At 57.1% G+C, this 22,724-nt stretch overlaps 1 protein-coding gene across 3 annotated transcripts in view; it reads left to right on the top strand.

Annotated features, from left to right (window-relative positions):
* DIP2A (disco interacting protein 2 homolog A) overlaps positions 1-22,724 on the top strand; it is an 89,667-nt gene that overhangs the window by 52,588 nt on the left and 14,355 nt on the right. For 2 of the 3 annotated variants that reach the window (XM_041734778.1, XM_041734777.1), the window contains exons 11-26: positions 1,355-1,478; positions 1,826-1,935; positions 2,303-2,405; positions 3,630-3,694; positions 3,921-4,014; positions 4,869-4,988; positions 5,981-6,095; positions 7,366-7,505; positions 9,002-9,138; positions 9,439-9,519; positions 9,766-9,893; positions 12,453-12,567; positions 18,471-18,672; positions 19,469-19,578; positions 19,651-19,731; positions 21,487-21,610. In XM_041734778.1, coding sequence (XP_041590712.1) covers positions 1,355-1,478; positions 1,826-1,935; positions 2,303-2,405; positions 3,630-3,694; positions 3,921-4,014; positions 4,869-4,988; positions 5,981-6,095; positions 7,366-7,505; positions 9,002-9,138; positions 9,439-9,519; positions 9,766-9,893; positions 12,453-12,567; positions 18,471-18,672; positions 19,469-19,578; positions 19,651-19,731; positions 21,487-21,610 — 1,849 coding nt within the window. Of the gene's footprint in view, positions 1-1,354; positions 1,479-1,825; positions 1,936-2,302; positions 2,406-3,629; positions 3,695-3,920; positions 4,015-4,868; positions 4,989-5,980; positions 6,096-7,365; positions 7,506-9,001; positions 9,139-9,438; positions 9,520-9,765; positions 9,894-12,452; positions 12,568-18,470; positions 18,673-19,468; positions 19,579-19,650; positions 19,732-21,486; positions 21,611-22,724 lie in introns of those variants that run through there. The other variant, XR_005984710.1, reaches the window with a different exon arrangement.

Genomic DNA, 22,724 nt, shown 5'->3' with positions numbered 1-22,724 from the left:
CAAAGCCAACACACAGACTCGTCGGGTCTCGTTTTGCCTTCCTGGTGGACAGGAGCGGCCCTGAGAGAGGAGGGGCTGCCGGCAGGCCAGGGCGTCAGGGGCGTGCCGTGCTGTGCCGTGGCCGGCAGCTCCTCTGCCTCGCGTGTCTCGTTGGCGAGGGTCTCCCACAGCTCTACAGAGCGCTGTTCCGTCACCTCTGAGAACATCTCAGCCCACGTGGTGGCCCTTTGTCCTTGAGTAATAGAATTTATGATTTGATAAGATTTTGTTAAACTGTCTCTCAAAACCACAGCTTATCAATAATGATTTTTGTTTCTTGGGGATGAATAAACGGCACCGGGATGGACTGTAGCTCACTTCTCGGTGACAGTTCTGAACGTGCAGGATGGGAGCTTGCCTTTCTATCCACCTGCTGTTTTTTATTACTGACCAAGGACGAGTGCAGGTGTTTCAGGTATAAATGTCAGTAATCTGGTGATTGAAAAAAATTATTATTTTAGGAGTAGACAAGGCATGTACTTTAGAGGATTAGAGTTTGTACCCTATCAGGTGGTTAAAATGAGCATTATCAGCAACAAATACTCAAGAATCCCCAAAGTGAAGTTGGAAATAAACCAGTAAATCTGAGGGATCCCTGGGTGGCGCAGCGGTTTAGCGCCTGTCTTTGGCCCAGGGCGCGATCCTGGAGACCTGGGATCGAATCCCACATCGGGCTCCCGGTGCATGGAGCCTGCTTCTCCCTCTGCCTGTGTCTCTGCCTCTCTCTCTCTCTCTGTGTGACTATCATAAATAAAAAAAAAAAAATTAAAAAAAAAAAAAAACCAGTAAATCTGAAAGGATAATACACGATGAGCAAATATTTGACTATAGAGATTCTCAAGAAAAAAGCAAGAGATTTGTCAAACTTGCAAGAAGAAAGTGACAAACGTTACTGGGGAGCACGTATGAAGGAGGCATTGACTGAAAGGACACATGCGTTCCATGGGAAATAAGTGATCGTGTCAAAGGTCGGGCCCCTCCACGTTAATCTATAAATTCTAAACATGATTTAAATGGAAATTTCCATGCCATTACTTTTGGAGTTTCTTAAAATGCTGCTAAATGTCATTTGCAAGAAAACACTGAGAAATTGGCCCATCATCCAGAACTTTATATCTCATTACAAAAATATACCATTTCAATTTAAAAATGATTATATTTTATTTTCATGAAAATGCAGTCTATCCGCGTATGGGATTCAGTCATAGAAGCTTATGAGGGCGAATGATGACGAGGCTCGCCCTCCTGGGTGTGTGGGGGGCCGGGAGGGGGGGTGCCTGACGGCCCCACGAGCGCCTCCCTGTGTTTTCTGTAGGACGCTGGCAGCCAGCAGGTTGGCTTTCTGCTGGGCAGCTGCGGCGTCACCCTGGCCCTGACCACGGACGCTTGTCAGAAGGGCCTGCCCAAGGCACAGACCGGAGAGGTGGCGACTTTCAAAGGTAGGCCCCCGAGCACAGGGGAGTCGGCCTGCAGTGCCCAGGCACCCGCTCAGGGCAGGTGGACCTCGCAGGGGTGAGGGGTCTCCAGCAGGAGTGAGGTCCTCCTCCAGGGGCTGCCCATCTGGCTGCCCTGCACATCCCCGGGTTCGGAGTGTAGACCTGTGCCGTGCAGTTTGGTCGTCACTGTCAGAGGCACTGACTGAATTAATAGAAGCTGATACAGAGTGAGCAGCACAGAGACGTTCGCCCCCCGGGTGTGCAGGAGCCAGTGACCGTGTGGTGGGTGGCTCAGCTCGGAGGCCGCTGACCAGTCTCTTGGGCCGGGTGCCCTGTCTGTGCTCTCCCAGGATGGCCCCCGCTCACCTGGCTGGTGATCGACGGGAAGCATCTGACCAAGCCCCCCAAAGACTGGCACCCGCAGGCACAGGACGCAGGGGCCGGGACGGCCTACATCGAGGTAATGACCTCCTCTTGCTGGGGCGCAGCCCTTGTTTCTTTGAAGGCTGCAAACTGCCACTTACTTTGATCCCAGGCTTAAACGGACCTTTTGTTTTATCTTCACCCCAGAAACAAAGGGTCATGGGGGAGCTCAGTCAGACGTGGTTCACTCCTCTGATGGTTCCCCGCTGGCTGCTGGGGGTGGGTGGCAGCGGTTACGGGGGACCCTGCATGCACAGCTCGAGCAGACCCGGGGAGCCCCCGACTCCTCTGGGTGTAACGCGTGCTCCGCTCCGCCGGGGCGCTTAGTGAGGGCTGGCGGCTGCCCTCTGTCTGCCGTGACCTCCAGAAATCACATGATGGATTCTTTCCTTGAAATCTTTTAGTATAAAACCAGCAAAGAAGGCAGCACTGTGGGGGTCACGGTGTCCCATGCATCACTGCTGGCACAGTGCCGGGCTCTGACGCAGGCTTGCGGCTACTCAGAAGGTAAGGGCGTGGGGCGGCTCCTCCAGCTGCACACAGGCCCCCGGGGACCCCGGGGTGGGGGCTGCGGGGCTCAGGGCACCCTTTGCTTGTGCTGGATGCGTGGCTCTTAGGTCATGGGAGCCCCACTCAGGGTCATTTCTGGCAAATTCATGTGTGTTGATTTTATGGAGCATGAAATTCATACACTAGCACTTATTTATGCCTGGTGGGCGGAGCAGTCTGTGCCGTAGCTGAGGCACCGTGTATTTTGCATTTAAATAAAAGGAAAACTATCCTAGGGGACCCACTTTCCTATCACTGTTGTCTATGACTGTGGTTTTGACTAAAATGTTGTGCATGCAAATACACAAACGGAATCTGAAAGGCCATAGATTTTCCGCTGGTAACATGTAGGTGGCTGTCCCCTCTGTACACTGTTCAATATCATATTTAACTTAGAGAATTATTATTTTAAAAAACAAAAAAAAATGGATACACGGTCATTTCCCTGCTATAACGATATTAGAATCCAGTAAAACTAGAAAGTAAGCTGAATGGTGTATTTGCGTGAGTAAAATACAGGTGTGTAAAAGTCAGGGGGAGATCTGGAGGACGATTTTAGGTATACTCAAGGGCCTGAAATGATTTTTTGAAAATCAGATCTATTAAATCAAGTCACATGGTTTCCTCCTCTTGCCACGTGTGCATCCTGTGTCACTGGGCCTCGCTGGCAGAGGGAGCGAGTTAGCAGAGATGCGGGCTGAGAGCGCAGCAGCCGTGTGTTCACGTCGGAGTCTGTCTTGTGGGTGCTCCTGGGTTGCTGTGCTTTGGGGGGGCTGGAGCCAGGTCCTGCAGAGCACAGGCTCGCACCCGCCCCTCATCCTGGAGGAGAGCAGGGGGGAGGAGCAGCTTCCTTGACGAGGCCCCAGGGCCACCCCAGCCGTGGGCCTCCAGCCTCCAGCGGCTACTCGGAAACACTCAGGGGCCTTCTCATGTTTTCAGATTAGTGATCAGCGTGGCTCTGTCTTCATCCAAAATTGTATGACCTGCCTCTGAGTGTTTCTGCTAATTTGAATAGAAAACCAAGACAATCGATTAACTGGTGCATGGTGTTTGGAAATGCTGTGAATATTTCCTAGAGCTCTTCGTGTCGATCAGTCGTGTATTCATCTCAGAGTATCTTTGAAAATGCACATACTTGTGAAGAGGGTCACAAGCGGTTTAACCATCTTTGTCCACTTTCAGCTGAGACATTAACAAATGTGCTGGATTTCAAAAGGGATGCTGGTCTGTGGCATGGAGTGTTAACAGTGAGTGTTGTATGTTAAATGACCTAATTGTTGGAATTGAGGGATCCTAGGGCTTCGTATCAATAGATGACACCAAACCCCAATTTAGGTGACGTAATTAATCCTTACCTGGAGTGTCATCATGAGAAGGGCGCTGGTGTTATCTTTGCCTTCTCTGGCGCGGTGTGGCCCCTGCTGTCTGCGCCCGAGTGGGCCTGTCCGTTGAGCACTTCCGTTTCTTCCACAGAGCGTCATGAACAGGATGCACGTCATCAGCATCCCCTACGCACTGATGAAGGTCAACCCGCTGTCCTGGATTCAGAAAGTGTGTTCGTACAAAGGTAACAGGAAACAGCGCCGTCGTTTGACTCATCCTTCATCAGGTGTCCGCCGATGTGCAGACCTGTGCTGAGGAGCCCTGACTGCCCGCGCGCCTGCCCGCGTGCCCTGCGACCGGTCGTGGACGCCGCCTGACGCGCGCACGCGGCCCGGGCATCCTCTGTGGAGGGCGGCACCGTGGCAGCTCTCTTCTGCAAGGGCCACAGGCTGCTGATTTTATTCTCTTGAAATGTTCTTTACAGTTACCTCAGTACTCCCAGTTCTTAGCGTGGAGATGGTTTTAATCTGAAGCTCTGGCTGGTTAAGCCACCAGTAGCAGAGCTGTTGATTCCAAGGACAGTGTAGACAGGCCACGGGGCTGCCTCAGCTGGACACGGTGCCATTACCGCGCGCGGACAGTGGGCCGCTGCCTCTCGGGCGCAGCCTTGTATGCTGGCTGGCTCCGTTGACTCTGTCTTACGGAGGGCAGCTGGAGCAGGCGCGCACACTAGTTTGGGCACGGCCAGGACCGGGGGCCAGGGCTGTGTGCTCACGTCCTGGCGTCCTCCCAGCGCCCGGCTGCGTGAGTCGGCCCTCAGGGAGGGGCGGGAGGGGCAGGGGAGCCGCTGCTGGGCAGGACAGAGCTTCCCCAGGAAGTCCCGCTTGGAAGCAGACCTGAGTTTTCTGTGTCGGAATCAGAACTCGGAGCTGGTTCTTAAGTACAGCGGGTGCGGGCGCCTAGAGCGCCAGGCCAAGGCTGCCGAGCGCGTGTGGCTGGGGCACACGCCTGCATGTCTGCGCTCGGCGCGCCGGCCGGTGGGAGGCGCGGGGTGCCGCTGGCCGTGACGCCGGGCGCGTCTGTGCTCCCCATCTGCAGCCCGGGCCGCACTGGTGAAGTCCCGCGACATGCACTGGTCTCTCCTAGCTCAGCGGGGTCAGAGGGACGTCAGCCTCAGCTCCCTGCGCATGCTGATCGTGGCCGACGGCGCTAACCCCTGTGAGTAAGCCCTGCTGAGCATGGGCGAGGCCGTGGGTGCGTCCTGCAGGCCTGACGTGGGAGGGTCGAGGTGGGAGCAGAACGTGCTGAGACCACACTGCGTGTCCTGTGCCCGCATGTGTGCTGCACTGGACCGTGGCACACACCCTCTCCCGGGGGCTCACAGAGCTCGTGCGTGTCTGTCAGGCACTGAACTTACACGCAGACTTAACACTATGGACAGAAGATACCCTGAGAAACGGCCAGGTTGGAGACACGGGCTGGGAGCCTGTCCCAGCCTCCGTCCTTGGCCCCTGTGGCCCCAGAGACCCGCTCGACCTCCCGGGGGGTCTCCCTGGTGTGCCGCTGTGCACCCTGGGCTGTGTGCACGGGGTCTGAGCGTGGCTGCACGTTGGCGGCTGGCTGAAGCCTGATCCTCCACCCACCCCTGGCCCAGCAGGGCCCTGCGTCCTGCTTCCAAGACACCCCCATGTGGCCCCCGCTCTGCCCGCCGCCAGCACCTCCTCACCTGGCCCGCCTCACTCCCCACGGGAAGCCCTCCCCAGGCCTGAGAGCCTGCCAGTCCGCGTGCCCTCCAGGCCCCTTGGCCCCGAGTGAGCTGGGCTGTCCTGCGTGTCCCCTGCCACCGCTGGTGCCCAGCCTGAGCTTTACCCCGGCCTTGCTGCGGCGGGGTGCTTGGGGTCTGGGGGAGCCGCAGGGGGCAGCCTGGGGACAGCGGGGGGCGGGTGGGGTGACCACGTGCCCCTGGGCCTCGCAATGAGCGAGTTGACCCCGTAAGTGCTCCTCAGGCGGCTCCCGCTCAGCGGCCCCGTGAGGAGCTGGGGCGAGGGCAGGGCGCAGGGCTTCCACGTAGGCCTTCCCTGAGGATTGCCGGCTCTTAAGTGCTGGTGGTTTCAAAGCGCATCATGTTTTCCATGGCAACAGCCCCCCTCCAAGACTCCCGCGTGCCCCCGCTGGCCCTGCACTTACCCACGACTCTCTGTCCGACGCAGGGTCCATATCCTCCTGTGACGCGTTCCTCAATGTCTTCCAGTCCAGAGGCCTGAGGCCAGAGGTCATTTGTCCCTGCGCCACTTCTCCTGAGGCGCTGACAGTTGCCATCCGCAGGTAAGGTGGTCGTCGTCCTCGACAGCTGGACCCCTGGGCCCAGACCCCGTCAGTCTGTGTCTGAGCAGCAGAGTTCCCCGAGCAGCGCTCCAGCAGGCCGCTTCCCCAGGCGGGTGAGCATGGTTATGGGGCAGCCCATATGGGTTATCCCCGTGCCCTGCGTCCCATGTTGGCCGCCTGTCCCATGCCAGCCTGGATTCGTGCCACACGTGGGGGCAAGTGGCTCCCGGGGCCATGCCCCTGGTTCTCGCCGTCCACGAGCTTGTTCGCCCTGAGTGCTCCTCTTCCTCCCTGACCTTTGTAAGCAGGGCCGGGCCGCCCAGAGCTCCTCCCGGCCCCGAGGGGCCCCTGGCGCCCGCCGCGCCTGCAGGCCCTGGCTGGGGCTCTGTGCCTGCTGGGCCAGCCGTCCTGGAGAAACATCTCGGCGCTTCCTCCCTCTCCAGGCCGCCTTCCCCTTCCCGCCACCGCTTGCCGGCCCTGGGGCTCTTGTCCACAGCAGCCTTGCCTTGTGCCCCCGGCTGAGTCTCTGCATGAATTTTCTACCCTTCACTCAGCTGTTAGAAAATTAGCGGAGGTTGTTGTCTTGTGTTACAGTAGCGTGTTCGTGGGCAGCCTGTGCTTTCATATGTGCAACTATTCGATAATCCTAAGGTTTTATTAACTTAGCAAGAAAAGTAACATCTTTATCCTTCGTGAACCGTGAGGTATTCCTCATTCCTTTGCTCAACAGTCTGCTTTTTCTTACTGGAGAAAATACTGACCTCTGTTTCTCAGTGTCCCAGCTCCGGCCGTGTGACTCCTCACCCCCCGCCTGCTGGCAGCGGCCACTGTATTTCTACTGCGTTCCGCATCGGGCTTAGGAAGGGCTCCCGGGGCGGGGCTGGCTTGCGGCTGGATGGCGTCCGGACTGGACGAGTGGGCGGCCCCAGGCTCCCTCGAGCGTGTCGTTCCGCACACCGGGCTGCCCAGGGCCCCCGGCAGCTGGAGGCTCAGTCACCTCTATGACCAGGGAAGTCACCTGGTGTCACTTAGACTGTTGCCACAGGCCCCCCCAGATGCAGGAAGGGACTCCAGCCTGCCTCCGGGTGGGAGGAGCATGCAGGTCCCCCGGCAGAGCGGCACGTGGGGTGGACATGCCGCAGCATCCTCGGTCGTGCGGCCAGTGTCCTCGCAGGGTGAGGCTGCAGAGCAGGGGCTTTGGTGCAGCGTCGTTCTGCAGGCAAGGCGGGCATGGCTGTCCCCTGTCAGCTACTCTGCTTTTGTCTTCCAGGCCGCCGGACCTGGGAGGACCTCCACCCAGGAAAGCTGTCCTCTCCATGAACGGTCTCAGTTTTGGTGTGATCAGAGTTGATACTGAAGAAAAGTTGTCGGTTCTTACCGTTCAGGACGTTGGCCAGGTGCTCCCTGGAGGTGAGAGACGCAGCTGGAGCGTGTCCGGCCCTGCAGCTGGTCGACATACCAGGTGTCATAAATGCTCCAGGCTTCGTGCCAGTGCTCTGCAAGCGCTCAAGTACAGAGCTTCTTCACAGTGCTTTTCTATGTAAATTGAGGATTTAATTTAATTTTTTTTCAGTTTTTTGCCTGCCTTTGTATTAAATTTAAGGTTGAGCAAAATTACAAGGGTACGTTCGTGCCCTCTGACCCTGATTAGTTGTTCTCCAGGGTCTGGGAAATGGAGCTCTGACTGCACGCAGGCAAGGCTTCGTGCTGTGCACACGGAGGCGTTCACACCTCGCAGTGCGCGGGTGTCTGCAGCCTGATGGTGGGGTCTGTCCTCAGGCTATGGCATATGTGTCACGTCAGTAGCATGAGCCTGGAGGCTCCAAGAAGTTCCTGTGGGTTCCAGGAGAGGCCTGCAAGGACCCTCCTGCCCCCGGAGCCACATGGGCCGTGCCACAGGGAGGGGGTGATGGAGCAGCCTGCCTGCAGCTCTGTGTGCAGTGTCCCAGAGGGAAACTGAGACCTGAGCCCGGCCCAGTGACAGTTGTGAGTGGGGGATATTCTGATCACACAGCTCTTAGGGTGCCCCTCCCTGTGGTGACCACAGCTTCCAGCATCTTCCTTGCCATGCGGGCCCTCCTGAGATTCGTGGACAGCTGTCTTGACCCACCCTATGCATGTGTTTCAGGGTGCTCCCCTAGACCTGGGTGTGTGCAGGGCTCTCCCCTAGACCTGGGTGTGTGTGCAAGAGCTCCCCCGGGTGTGGTGTGTGTGCATGTGTGCAAATGTGAGTGTGCACCCCGCTCTCACGGCATCTGTGAGCTATGACCGCTGCAGAGCTGCCTGGTGTGTCCTGTGTGCGTGTGCCTTGGGCTGTGTCACCTGGCGTGTAGCCCAGGGGTGGTGGCTCTGTGCCGTGGGCCGTGCGTGTCTGCCGTGTGCCCAGGGCTCCGTCATGGGGACGTGCACACGCGCAGCCCCTCCACCTGAACGTGCACCCCCGCGTGGTGTCTGCCTGTGGCCTGCGGTGTGCGTGAGCGCCCCTCCTGTCCGCTCGCTTACCGCCTCTGGAGGTGGGAGTGTGTCTGAGAAAACTTGAGAGTCTGGGCGAGGTGGTGCCAGGTGAGCACAGGCTCCCTGAGTCTGACGGGTGCTTCCGGCCCACGCCCGCTCCTGGAGGCTGAGCGTGGACCCCCCGGGCAGGGCTGTCCAGTGGTGCTGCCCCCTGACCCCGGTGCTGCGGGCGCGGAGCTGCGGCGTGCTCTGGTCACGCACCACACGGAAGCAGAGACCCGCCCGTGGCCACAGCGTGGGCCCCGCGTGTCCTGCGACTCGGAGGAGTGTGTCGCACATGTGGCGCATCATTTCTGAAGCTGCAGGTGTAGCAGCAGGTGATCTTTGTGAGTCACCCGTGTGACTGTATCTCTCGTTTATGATTTTGAGGGTTTTTTTTTTTCTCTCTTTAGCGGACGTGTGTGTCGTGAAGGTAGAAGGTGCCCCTTATCTCTGTAAGACCGACGAAGTTGGAGAAATATGTGTCCATTCCAGCGCCACGGGCACGGCGTACTATGGGCTGCTCGGCATCACTAAGAGTGTCTTTGAGGTCCGCGCCTTCCCGACCGTGGTGTTGAGGTTGCGCTCCGTGAGCGTCCCTGCGGCGTGGGCCCGTGCCCTAGTCCGCAGCCTGCTGGGCGTAGGGTCAGCCCGGGAGCTCCGGGTGGTGGGAAGGAGTCTGGGGGGCGCCTGGGGCTGGGGGGGGCAGGAGATCGCAGGCCACCCGGGCACGGGGCCCTAGAGACCCGGCCGTGGGGCAGCCTGTTCCCCACCAGGGATCCCCGGCTCTCCTGGCCGGTGGTTAATTGTCCACACGCCGCCGCCTAACCGTCCCCTCCCTGCTCTGCAGACCGTCCCGCTCACGGCAGGAGGGGCACCCGTGTCTGAGCGGCCTTTCACCAGGACGGGGCTGCTGGGCTTCGTCGGGCCGGTGAGTCTGTTCTGCTGCCAGGACCCGGGCCTCCCAACAGGCGACCCCCAGCCCAGGGAGGGGCCTGGTGCCCTCCACATCCCGCACTATGCGAGGCGGCACCCACGACACAGGGCTGGCAGCCCGAACGCCCCCGGGGCCGAGCGGGGAGCCCTGCTCGAGGCGGTGGGTCCCTCCCGTCCATGGTCACGCATGTGCTGTGCGTACCGTCGGCGCCCGAGTCCTGACCCGTGTCCTTGCTTCCAGGACGACCTGGTGTTTGTCGTGGGCAAGCTGGACGGGCTGATGGTGGTTGGAGTTCGTCGACACAACGCGGACGACGTTGTGGCCACCGCGCTGGCCGTGGAGCCCATGAAGTTTGTCTACAGAGGCAGGTGATGCGCTGCGGGCCCCTGTGCTGTGGCTCTAGGTCCCTTCTCTGTCGAAGTTCGAGCATCTGCCTGCGGTAGAAGGAAAGCCGGGTGATTGGAATACACACAGCCTTAAAAATCCCTGTTCGTCAGAAAATCTCCATGGAGGAAAGAACGATATTTGCAGCCAGGATCCCCTTAGTGTCCTCACTGCCCACGGGCCGCGGGTTCTCTGAGGACGGGGCCCAAGCAGCACCCGCGTCAGCTCCTAGACACTCAGACACGCAGACAGAAACAGCCAAGGGCCGTTTCTCTGGAACCGCCGAAGGTCCATGCTCTTTCCCGCTGAGGTTCAGTGAGATGCACGCAGGGGCCGCGTCGCTGCTGGGTGGGCATCAGCCCCGCGTTTCTGAATGTGTTAGGCCGGCACCTCCCGTCGTGGCCTCGACCCTGGGGGGCTGGGGGTGCGGGGGAGCCGCGGCTGGCCCTGTCCTCGCTGGCCTGCTCGGCTGGCTGCGTGTGTCACCGTCTTCTCGGGCCTGTGCCCCTGTTGCTCAGGCCAGGGCCCCGGAGCCTGGCCCGACACCGCCTGCGAACCTTCCCTAAGGAAGCCGCAGGGAATGCGCGCCCCGGGGGTGTGGGGCGCCGGCATGGGGAGGCGGCAGGGCGGGCCTGGCGGTGCCGGGGAGCTGCCAGCGTGTGACCTGGGGGGTGTCCACAGGGCAGTGCGTCTGGGTGGGCCAGGGCCCAGGGCCTGACGGGGCCGAGGGGAAGCCCAGCCCGAGAGGCCACGCCCTGAGCGGCGGTGCCGGGTGAGTGACGTGGGCTGTGAGGGATGGTCCTTGCCGCTTCCAGCGCCACAGCCACCCCGACGTAGGGTGTCGGCGCCTGGGCGGCCCACCCGGGGAAGTGTCACTCTTGACTTCAGAGTCAGCTCTGTGGTGACCTCAGGGTTGTGAGACCAAGCCCCACGTCGGGCTCTGCCTCTGCCTCCACCTCCCCTGTTGGCGCTCGCTCGCTAAAGACATAGAAAAAACTAGAGCCGGAGCCAGTAGAGCACGTGCCGCAGCTAGCGGGGGGCCTCGCTGGGAGGGAGGTGTCCTGGGAGGAGGATGTGGTAACTAAGCCCGGGCGGCGAGGTTTCTGTTCTGAAGCACACACAATAGGTGGAAGAAATGGGAGAGGCCAGCTGGAGGGCAGATGAGGGAACTATCCAGAAGTAAAAAAAGAGTTTCAAAGGAAAAAATCAAAAGAGGTGGGGAAAGAGGAAGGGCTGTCATCTGAACAGCAGCCCTGGGTGCACGGCATCCTGGGAGGAGGGAGGAGGGCGTCCTGGGTGCGGGAGGGCGTCCTGGGAGGAGGGCGTCCTGGGTGCAGGGAGGGCATCCTGGGAGAAGGGCATCCTGGGTGCAGGGAGGGTGTCCTGGGTGCGGGAGGGCATCCTGGGTGCAGGGAGGGTGTCCTGGGAGAACGGTATCCTGGGTGCAGGGAGGGTGTCCTGGGTGCGGGAGGGCATCCTGGGAGAAGGGCATCCTGGGTGCAGGGAGGGTGTCCTGGGTACGGGAGGGCATCCTGGGTGCAGGGAGGGTGTCCTGGGTGCAGGAGGGCGTCCTGAGAGGAGGGCATCCTGGGTGCAGGGAGGGTGTCTTGGGTGCGGGAGGGCATCCTGGGTGCAGGGAGGGTGTCCTGGGTGCGGGAGGGCATCCTGGGTGCAGGGAGGGTGTCCTGGGTGGGGGAGGGCATCCTGGGTACAGGGAGGGTGTCCTGGGTGCGGGAGGGCATCCTGGGTGCAGGGAGGGTGTCCTGGGAGGAGGGCATCCTGGGTGCAGGGAGGGCGTCCTGGGTGCGGGAGGGCATCCTGGGTGCAGGGAGGGTGTCCTGGGAGGAGGGCGTCCTGGGAGGGGGGCGTGCACAGGACAGGGGGCCGCATCTGCGACGCGGGACTGGGGCGGGACTGGGGCGGTCCGAGGAGCGGTCTGTCCGTGCCTGTCCACCGACCCGGGCTCGAGGGGGGCCTGAGACTCCGCGCTGGGGCTCGGGAAGGTGGCAGAGCAGCGATGCTGTTAAGTTCTCAAAGGGAGTTTTTAACTTAGATGTTATGTTCATCCGGTTGCCCCCTAATTGTGCGTTGTAACACGAATGTCCTTGGGTGGAGGAGTGTCTGAGAGGGGAAGAGGGTGACCAAGGGCAAGTGTGAGAGGCCACGGCGCAAGTGCGGGGACAGGGAGAGCGTGAGATCCCCGGAGCACAGTAAGCAGGGGGAGGAGGGGGCAGTGGACCAGGGACACGGCGGCAGTACCTCTGGACAGACGGTTGCGCCCACGGCGCGCCGCACGCGTTAACATCCTAATTAGGGAGTTTTCTTTGAAGATCTGTGCCCGGTGGTTTACTTTGCTCCGGAGTCGTCCATGCGCAGTGACTGGAGCTTGTGGCAGCTGCGCTGCTGGAGCCCCGGGGGGTCAGCCTGCCAGCTCTCCACGGGCAGCGCGAGCACGGCCGCGCCCTGCGTGTCCAGGGAGGGGGCGTCTGTGGCCCGTTGGCCGACCTTTGCTGGGTGGTCATTTCTGTCCTGTCTTCCCCCAGGATTGCCGTGTTCTCCGTGACGGTGTTGCATGACGACCGGATCGTGCTCGTGGCGGAGCAGCGGCCTGATGCCTCCGAGGAGGACAGCTTCCAGTGGATGAGCCGTGTGCTGCAGGTGGGCACGGGCGGCCCACCGCTCCGGCGGGGGTCAGCGGAGTCTGTGCGCGTGGGTGTCGGCTCCCCTCCTCCTGAGCCCTGCCGGCCCAGCTCGTGCCGTGCTCGCGTGGCCGCGGGGTTGACGTACTGAGCGGCACCACCGTCCTCCGCCCCGTGCTGCCCGCACATGGTGGGCACTAAAGAATTTGGGCTTGCCGTCTTGCGACTAATGCCGTGTGACGGTTGGTGCCCTAGGACAGCAGTCCCGGAGCTCCCGTCAGCGGGGACGGTGTAAGTGGGACTGTTGCTTGGACTCGCGGGGACTGTGGGCACCCCAGCAGCACGGGTGTCCAGCGCAGCCTCACGACGGTGCCCAGCAGAGCAGGTGAAGGGCACCGTGCAGGACATTAACACGCGCCATTCGCTTGCTGGCCCTCTGCCCCCTGCTCTGGGCGGGGCCGCCTCCCCCGTGCTGCACGGGCACTCATGTCGTCAAACACTGAGTGAGAGTCCAACATAGTATTTTAGGGGGAAGGGAGTGAAAGGCACATGCCATAAGGTGCACCAACCCACAGGTACTGTTCGGGGAGTGGTTTTCAGCTGACTTGATGGCATGTGACTCACCTGTGCCATGAGCCCGCCTGTAAGCGGCAGGCAGGGTGACCCGGTGCCCCCCGCCCCAGCCCAGGGAGCCCCTGGCCGGCTGTGTCCACTCGGACGGGCGCCGCAGCACGTCTCCCTTTCTGCCACGGACGCTCTGTGCAAAGCCAGCCACGCTCCTGGGCCCCTGCCTGGCTTCTTGCCCTCGGCATGGTTTGGGGACACCTCTGGGCAGCCGTGTATGGATCTTTGGGTGATGTTCACTGCTCTTGGGGTTTGAGAAGTCCCCTGCTGTCCCGCCACCTGCAGGCCAGTCATGTGGGGTGGCCGGAAGCCGTGGACTCTGGGCCCCAACAGCCTCACCAACATTCAGAAACACCATCGTAATGACCCCATGTTCCCGTCAGGCTGTTCAGCACGTACCAACCCAGGTCCTGGCTGTGTCCCCGCCTGGCCGCCCCCTTCTCCCTTCGGAGTGTTTGGAAGCAAATGCCAGACATCACATCTTATTTGTATGGATTTTAGTATTTCTTTACTTTTTAAAAAAGATTTTATTTATTCAAGAGAGACACAGAGAGAGGCAGAGACACAGGCAGAGGGAGAAGCCGGCTCCCTGCAGGGGTGCCCAACGTGGGACTCGATCCCAGGACCCCAGGGTCACGCCCTGGGCTGAAGGCAGGCGCCCAACCACTGAGCCACCAGGTGTCCCTATTATTTCTTTAAACAAAGAATGTCATTATCACATCTCTAAGAATTAATTTCTTTTACTTATTTTTTAAAAATTGAGACATAATTACGATAGAATAGTAATTTCGGGTGCACAACACAATGATTTGATGTTTATATATACTGTGAAGTGATCCCCACAGTGAATCTAGTTGACATTCATCACTACATAATCACAAATTTTTTTCTTGTGATGAGAACTTTGAAGATTTACTATGTTAGCATTTTTCAAATGTACAAGTCAGTATTCTTTAAAAGATTTTATTTGCTTATTAGAGAGAGCGAGCGTGAGCAGGGAGGAGCAGCAGGCAGAGGGAGAGGGAGGACACTCCCCACTGAGCAGAGAGCCTGACGGAGGACTCGATCCCAGGACCCCAGGGTCACGACGTGGGCTGAAGGCAGACGCTTCACCGACTGGACCCCCAGACACCCCACGACACGGCGTTTCTAACCGCCATCAGCAGGCTGTCGCGACACCCTGGGGCTCCTCCGCTCTGCACCTGGAACTCCGCACCCTCCGACCGTCCCACCCGCCCTGTCCCCCTCTGCAGCCGCTAGTCTGTCGTCTGCATCTGTGAGCTCAGGTTCAAGATTCCACGCGCGAGGGCACGTGGTGTGTGTTTCCCTCTGACCGACTGACTTTGCTCCTCGTTCCACCCTCGAGGCCCATCCGCGTTGTCACAGATGACGAGATCTCGTCGTGCTTTACGGCCAAGCGACGTCCTCTGTGCACACACATCCTGTCTGTCCAGCGTCAGTCCGCAGGCACTGGGGCTGCTTCCCTACCTTAGCCCTTGTAAACAAATAACACAGGCGTGTATTTATCTTTTTGAATTAGTGTCTTTGGGTTTTTTTTTTTGGTAAATACTGAGCAGTGTGATTGCCGGGTCATAGGGCAGCTCTGCGTTCAACTCTCCACGGTGGCCGCCCCGCCTGCGTTCCTCCCAGCAGTGCAGGAGGGCTCCTCACTCCTTACTTATTCCCCACATCCTCACCTGTTGTTTCTTGGGCTGTTGATTGCAGCCACTCTGACGGGTGTGGGGTGATACCTCACTTTTAAGATTTGCTTTTTCCTGTTGATTAATGATGCCTTTTGCTGTACCTGTTGGGCACATGTATGTCTTCTTTGGAAAATGCCTATTTAGATCCTCTGCCCATTTTTTTTTTAAGATTTTATTTATTTCCTCATGAGAGAGACAGAGAGAGTCAGAGACACAGGCAGAGGGAGGAGCAGGCTCCATGCAGGGAGCCCAATGCGGGACTCGATCCCAGGACCCCAGGTTCACGCCCTGGGCTGATGGCAGACACCCAACCGCTGAGCCACCCAGGCGTCCCAAGCCACCCCGGCATCCCCTCTGCCCATTTTTAAATTGGATTGTTTGTTTTTGCCCTTGAGTTGTGTGAGTCCTTTTTATATTTTGGATATTAACCCCTTATCAGATATATGATTTGCAAGCATCTTCTTCCGTTTAGTGGGGTGTCTTTCCATTTTGTTGATGACTCCCTCTGCTGTGCGGAAGCTTTTTTGTTTGATATAGTCCCACTTATTCATGTTTGCTTTCATTGCTTTTGCTTTTGGTGTCAGATCCATAAAGTCATCATCAAGACCTGTCTCAGGGAGCTTATGACTTATGTTTTCTTCTAGGAGTTTTGTGGTTTCAGGTCTTATGCTCAAGTCTTTAACCAATTTTGATTTTATTTTTGTGGATGATGTGAGAAAAAGTGGTCCAGTGTCATTCTGCATGTGGCTGTCCAGTTTTCCCGGAACCGTTTACTGAAGACCGTCCTTTCCTTGTTGCATATTCTTGCCTCCTTTATCATAAATTAATTGACCATATGTGCTTGGGTTTATTTCTGGGCTCTCTATTCTAGTCCTTTGATCTGTATGTCCGTTTTTATGCTAATACTGTATTGTTTTGGTTACTGTAGCTTTGTAATATCATTCAAACTCAGGAAGTGTGATGCCTCCAGCTTTGTTGTTCTTGGATTTGCTTTGGCTGTTCAGACTCTCTTTTGATTCCATAGAAATTTTAGAATGGTCTGTTCTGTGAAAAAAATGCCATTGGAATCAGGGATTGCCCTGAATCTGTAGATTACTTTGGGTAGAATGGACATTTTAACAATATTAATTCTTCCAATCCATGAACATGGGGAGTGTCTTTGTATTTCTTTGTGTCTTCAGTTTCTTTCATCAATGTCATAGTTTGTCGTATAGGTTTTTCCCCTCCTTGGTTAAACCTATTTTATTATTTTTGGTGCAATTATAAATGGAATTGTTTCCTTAATTTCTCCTTCTGATGGTTCATTCATTAACGTACAGAGACACAGCATGTGTTCCCTGCAACTTTACTGAATGTGTTTATCAGTTCTAACAGGTTTTGGTGGAGCCTTAAGGGTTTCCTTATATAAGATCATGTCATCTGTAAATAGTGACGATTTTACTTCTTCCTTTTCAAGTCGGATGCTTCTTTTTCTTGCCTTATTGCTGTGGCTGGGATTTCCAGTTCCATGTTGAATGACGGTGGTGAGAGTGCACCCCTGTCTTATTCCTGATGTTAGGGGAAAAGTTCTCAGCTTCTTAGCATTGAGAATGGTGTTGATTGTGGGTTTGTCAAATATGAACTTTCTTTTTTTTTTTTTTTATGAACTTTCTTATATTGAGGTATGTTTGCCCATCCCTGCCGTGTTCAGAATTTTTATCGTAATAGTAATTTCTTATAACTAAATATAGGTACTGTTTAGATTTCCCCGATTATCTAATGTTTGTTAGATTCAGGATCAAAATGAAGTTAGAAAAAAATTGTACCTGGTGGGGACAAGATCTTTAAGGCTTTCTTGGTCTGTAGATTCTTCCTCTGCTGTGGGGTTTTTTTAAAATTTTTTTTAAATTTTTATTTATGATAGTCACAGAGAGAGAGAGAGAGGCAGAGACACAGGCAGAGGGAGAAGCAGGCTCCATGCACCGGGAGCCCTATGTGGGATTCGATCCCGGGTCTCCAGCCAAACCGCTGCGCCACCCAGGGATCCCCTCTGCTGTGGTTTTTCTTGCAGTTAGTTCATGGATACAAACAAGTTGTTTGTGCAGAGTGTTTCTTTAACCTGAATTCCGAAGAGGGTGCCTCTGCGGTGTCATTTCATACAGACCTTTGGCCCCGCAGTCCTCCTGCACACTGGCTGGATCTGGAGGTTTAATTAGACTCAGGTTCAGTTTTCTGGCAAAAATTCCCCCTGGAAGGTGGCACATGATGTCTGGCTGCCTCTGCTGCTAGGACTTCACAGCGGAGCCACCTTGATGTGAAGGCTCACCAGAGCACCCTAGAATCTGTCCTCTTGAGAGCTGTGTCCTCCTCGGTCACCCAGGGACCTGGAGGCAGGATCGATTGCATAGTAGTGAGGTGGTTTCTCAGAATCCTCTTAAAGTGACTGCTGGATTTTGTTTGTTCCACTCAGAACTAATGGATGCAAGCATACTGGATATGATTCAGTCCATTATAGTTTTTTTTTTTTTTTTCCCAGTGGTCAGTGGGAGCCCCTCTACATTGGCTCTTGAGTCCTTTTGACATATTCTTGGAATTCTTTGAGGCCACAGCAGAGACATGGAGGCTCAGATGCTTGGGGCAAGGCAGGTGTTTCACATCCTAGACCTGTCGTGGCCTGGACCCTAGGGACCCTGCCACTTCCTAGGGGATGTGGAATTGGGGACCACCTTCTGGGCACTGGGTGTTTTGGCTTATTCACTGTTTCTGGACCTTCTTCAGTGGACAGAGGAGGAAATAATGTCTGTTTGTAAGAGCACCTACATCATGAATTTATGCTGCTAGCCCCAGCTCAAATTCGAGACCACAGAATTTTTACTTAACCCGTTGATCTTCTTTGTCCCGTAATGAAAAATTGCAGACATCACCAGCTCGCAACAGAATCACTCATCTGCCTCAGGCCACGCTACACACTCTAGTCGCAAAATAATGGTCTCTACACTCTCTCTGACATGTGAGATTTCCAAGAGCAGCTTAACATGTTTTTGCAATTCCTTTTGCCCATAGGGCGTATGTCATCGGGGTGGACTAACGAAATTTTGGTGTTTAAAGTACTTTAAATAGATGCTCTCTCTCTGGGGTGTTGCTACCTCCCTAATTCCAGTTCAGCTGAGTTTCATCTGTTTTATTTTACTTTCGGTTGTTAGGGCATGCTTTCTAAAATGTCAAGTTTTTTGTATGTAAAACATATACCAGGCTCCAAAGTCCAATCTGAAGCCAAGATGTATTCAGGGAAGTCTGGTCTCTGCCCTCACGGCTTTGCTGGCTTATCTGATTTCCTTTAGTTAATATGAGCTTCACATTTATGTGTGTGTGCATGGAGACACAGTACGTGCGTGCTCGATGATGGGAAGTGAACACATGTCTCCCCATGTTTTCCGTCTCACAGGATGTCTCACTGAGAGATCACTGCCTCCTTGGTCTGTGGATCTGAGCGTTCTCACCAGTGTCCAGCCTTCTCGCCTCTACCAGCTGTGAGCGGGTCAGTGTCGCTCACATGCAGGTGGCTGTGCAACAGGTCGGGTCTCACCGCCTCCTGTGTCTCGTTGTTCCCTTCCAGGCCATCGACAGCATCCACCAGGTGGGCGTGTACTGTCTGGCCCTGGTTCCTGCCAACACCTTGCCCAAGGCTCCTCTTGGAGGGATTCACATTTCTGAAACCAAACAGCGTTTCCTGGAGGGGATGCTGCACCCATGTAATGTGCTCATGTGTCCTCACACCTGTGTTACCAACCTTCCCAAACCTCGCCAGAAACAACCAGGTGAATCGTATGTAACAACACTCATCTATTGGCAGCAGCCACACTCATGGTTAAATGGTGCGGCCCCCTGGGGGCCTGCATCTCTCGGGCTGGGGTTAAGAGCTGGGCCGTCCAGGTGGTCACCACCTCCTGCCTCCCGGGAACCCAGCCACAGATGAGAAAACTTGACCATGTCACCCGTGCGGTGGTTTTCACCTGCCTGTTGGAACGCACCTCAGTGACTAAGTGCAAGTGTGGCACTGAGGCTCGGGGGTGGGGAGGGGGTGGCTCCCTGGGAATAGCCATGAAGTCCCAGAGCCGCCGTGGAGCTTGGGGGTCGGAGGAGCTGCAGCGGTGCCAGGGCCGACCAGCCCCCCAGCTGCTGACGCCTGAGGACCTCAACAAACGGTCACCCTCCCTTCCCTCATTTCACACATGTAAAGACTAATTCCAGAGCCTGCTTTGACTGTTACTTTGGTTCTTTTGGTCATTTAAATTTTTAGTATATACGCATTTTTCTTTCACCGATTATTAAACACATAAAACGTCATTGAATAAAATATACCTCCTCGGGAACACTTAATATGTTTTGTATGTGAACTGCAGTAAAACAACGCGGTTTACTGAGTGCGTGGCTGTGGCTGAGGCCCAGGCGTACCCGCAGGTGTATGCCAGACGGAGAATGTCTCAGCGTGGCATTGCTTGTGTCTGAGGGAGACCCTCTGGCTGCTTTCCTGAGTGAGGGGCCTCATCCAGAGAGGGGTTCCGGCTGCCAGCTGCTCACGCAGAACCCCCTGCCCCCCACAATGTTTTCCAGAGGTGGGGCCGGCCTCCATGATCGTGGGGAACCTGGTTGCCGGGAAGAGGATCGCACAGGCCTCAGGCCGGGAGCTGGCTCACCTGGAGGACAGCGACCAGGCCAGGAAGGTAACGGCGGTGCCCGGGAGCGCGAGGTGGGCGCCGGGGTCAGGCCGCAGACTGAGGGGCCTCTCTGCACAGTTCCTGTTCCTGCCTGACGTGCTGCAGTGGCGGGCGCACACCACTCCCGACCACCCGCTGTTCCTGCTGCTCAACGCCAAGGTGAGGCCAGCCTGCTGCCCATCCTGGCTGCTCCCCGCGCTCTGTGCCCGAGCCCCCACCCCGAGGACCGCTGCCCCCCGCTGCCCCCTGCTGTCCTCCGCCTGGGGAACCCGGCTGTCCCCGAATGCAGGCAGCGACGTTTCATCAATCCAGTGCTTAGGGAAATTCTCAGGAACAGTGTGCTCATAAGGAAATGTTTATTTCCAGTGAGCTAAAAGGAAATGTTTATTTTGTGAAAATTAGGAATTTAGACTTTGGTTTCTAGCTTTAACATGACAGATGCTGCTTACTGCCCTGATCCTGGTATAGATTCCATGATTTTGGCTGCGTTGTGATGTGAGGACACCGTACCAGGAGCCCTTGGGATAGAAAGGAGGTGCTGTAACCCTCACATCCAACTGTTGGGCCAGCAGACGAAATACAGGACTGTGACATTAAATAACAGTAAAGGTGCTGCCTCACTCAGATGCGTCACACTGGCCGTGAGAATGTTCACACCTGGACACGGGTGAGGGCGGGCCGCCGTGGGCCTAGGACATGCTGGTCTAGCTTTTGTTGCTGCTCATCCCTGCCCACTATTTCATCATTCAAAAATATTTGTTAAAAAATATATATATATATTTGTTGATACCTCTCTGGTGCTGGGTGTTAAGTCAGGGGACCCCGCCCCCAGGATGCTTGAAGTCCGTCTTCCCTGCTGGAAAACTGGTCCGGAAGAGAGACCGTGTCCTCTGCTCACTGTGTCTGCAGATCTAGAACGGTGTTCAGTAAACGCTTAGTTTGTGGTTGGTTGAGCTCTAAAGTGCAGAGACAGCCGATAACGATAGCGGCCAGGATACAGTGAGCTCAGGGTGGGACCGGGGAATCAGAACAGCAGGGGTGGGGGGCCGGGGGCTCCGAGGCGGGCCCCACCGGGTGCTGGGTGCTGCCCCGAGGCTGCGGCGGGAAGCCCTGCATGGGACGCAGCTCCAGGAGGGACGCGCTTCATGGTTCTGATCGGCTCGTGGGAGCGGGGCGGGGGCGGCGGCGTGGGGAGTGGTCTGAGCACCTGAGCTGGCCTGTGCTCCTCAAGGCAGGGGGCCCACGGTGGGGACCTCGCACAGGTGCTCACCAGCCACGAATGGAGAGGTCGGCTGGCTGTAGAGCCCAGAGCGGGCGCAGGGGGAGCCCCCGGACGACTGGCTCTGGCCTTTTTCCCTGACTTCCCCCAAAGTCACGCATGAAACTGCATTTCTTTTGGTTTGTCAGCCTTCTTGGAGTTTGAATTGACCTTAGGGCCCTAAGGACTTGCCTGGCCTCATAGTGCAGAAGGGAGGGCTCTGAGGCCTGTCCTGTCCTCCGGGGCCTGTTCTGTGGCCTGTTCCAGGGCCTGCTCCTGGGCCTGCTCCGGGGCAGTATGTTTAGACCAAGCTGCACTTTTAATTTCCTAAGAAGAGCTCTGAGGCCTCCCTGACCTGGTCAGCAGAGGGAAGGAGGCATTTGCTGGCAGCTGGTCTGTTTTTTAAATTTTATTAATTAATTTATTAAAAAATATTTTTAACAAAGAGAGAGGGTGAGCAAGTTGGGGGAAGGGCAGAGGCAGAGGCAGGGAGCAGCCCAAGCAGGCATCACACCCAATGTGGGGCCCCAACCGGGGGCTCCATCTCACGACCCCGAGGTCATGACCTGAGCCGAAACCAGGAGTTGGACCCTTACTGGATGAGCCCCCCAGGCGCCCTCAGCCGTCCCGGTGCTGAGTCGGGCCTGCTTCCCTAGGGCACCGTCACCAGCACTGCAACCTGTGTCCAGCTGCACAAAAGGGCAGAAAGGGTCGCCGCCGCTCTGATGGAGAAGGCAAGACTGAACGTTGGGGACCACGTGGCTTTGGTCTATCCCCCAGGTAAGCACACGGGGCCTCCCTTGGCGCTGTGCTCACGGGACACTTGCTGTTATAAAGCAAACACCCTCGAACCTCCAGCCAGGTCAGAAAGTAGGTCCTGGTGGGCGCCCCGGACGTCCCTTGGTGTTCCCCATCCCGAGCACAGGCTCCTCCGCTGTCCTGGGAGCCTCCGCCGTGCCCGACCTCTGTCGCCGCGTCTTCCAGGTCCCAGGGTTTGCTCACCCTGCACCCCTGCCCATCAGGCTAATCTGCCAGTCTTCCTGAAATCTGATGCGTGTTTGGAGTCTCTTTTGACCCACAGGCTCTTCCTTTCCCCTCTGTTTACGATTTACCACCGAAGACCTGGTTTGACGCTGCAGAGGCCCCACAGGCCAGATGCTTCTGAGCAGCACGCTCAGGTGTGGGCCAGCGTCGTCTTGTCGGCAGCTGGGTCCTGGTCCCGAGTCAGACTCAGGTTCCGTGCCTTGCCGGCCCTGCGTGGTGTGAGAGTACTTCATCAGGGACCCGTGTTGGCTTGGGTGGCCTCAGCCACCGAGCGACGCCTCGCGGCTCGTTCGTTCGTTCTCGGGGTCGCCAGCAGTGATACTGTAGGCCTGGCGTTCCTGGCCGGGAGGTCACCCGCAGGAACCTCCCTCCACCCTGCGCTCGGTGCGCTGCATCCCTGCTGAAACTGTCCTTCCCAGCCCGCGTGCTCCCGTCACGCTCCGGACGTGACCGGTCGGCGGATCTGGAAACACACACTCCATTGTGCACTTGTGGACTGAGACCGATCTGCCGGGTGTCCGTCCTCTGCCGTTCGTTTCTTCACCAAAGCTCAGGTCACCCCGCGTTCAGCCAGTGGGAGCCCCTTCTGGCTTCGCAGCGACACCAGCCCCCGGGGGCTTCCTGCCGTGTGCCAGCCACGGTTCCTGTCCCTCTGCACCCCGGGCGCCAGCCGTCCCCCAGAGCCTCGTGTCCCCGGAACAAAGTCCGGGCGTGGGAGTGCTTGTGGCTCCCGGGTTGACCGCTGTCGGCCTTTCCGTGAGCAGAGCTAGAATCAGAAATCCCACGACTGCGTCTGGGAGGCTCTACCTCGCGAGGCCGGGGTCAGGACGGTGGGACTCTTGACGTGACC

The sequence above is a fragment of the Vulpes lagopus genome, chromosome 20 (genome assembly GCF_018345385.1).
Source record: "Vulpes lagopus strain Blue_001 chromosome 20, ASM1834538v1, whole genome shotgun sequence".
Lineage (NCBI taxonomy): Eukaryota > Metazoa > Chordata > Mammalia > Carnivora > Canidae > Vulpes > Vulpes lagopus.
This window is presented reverse-complemented; position numbering and strand designations above follow the sequence as displayed.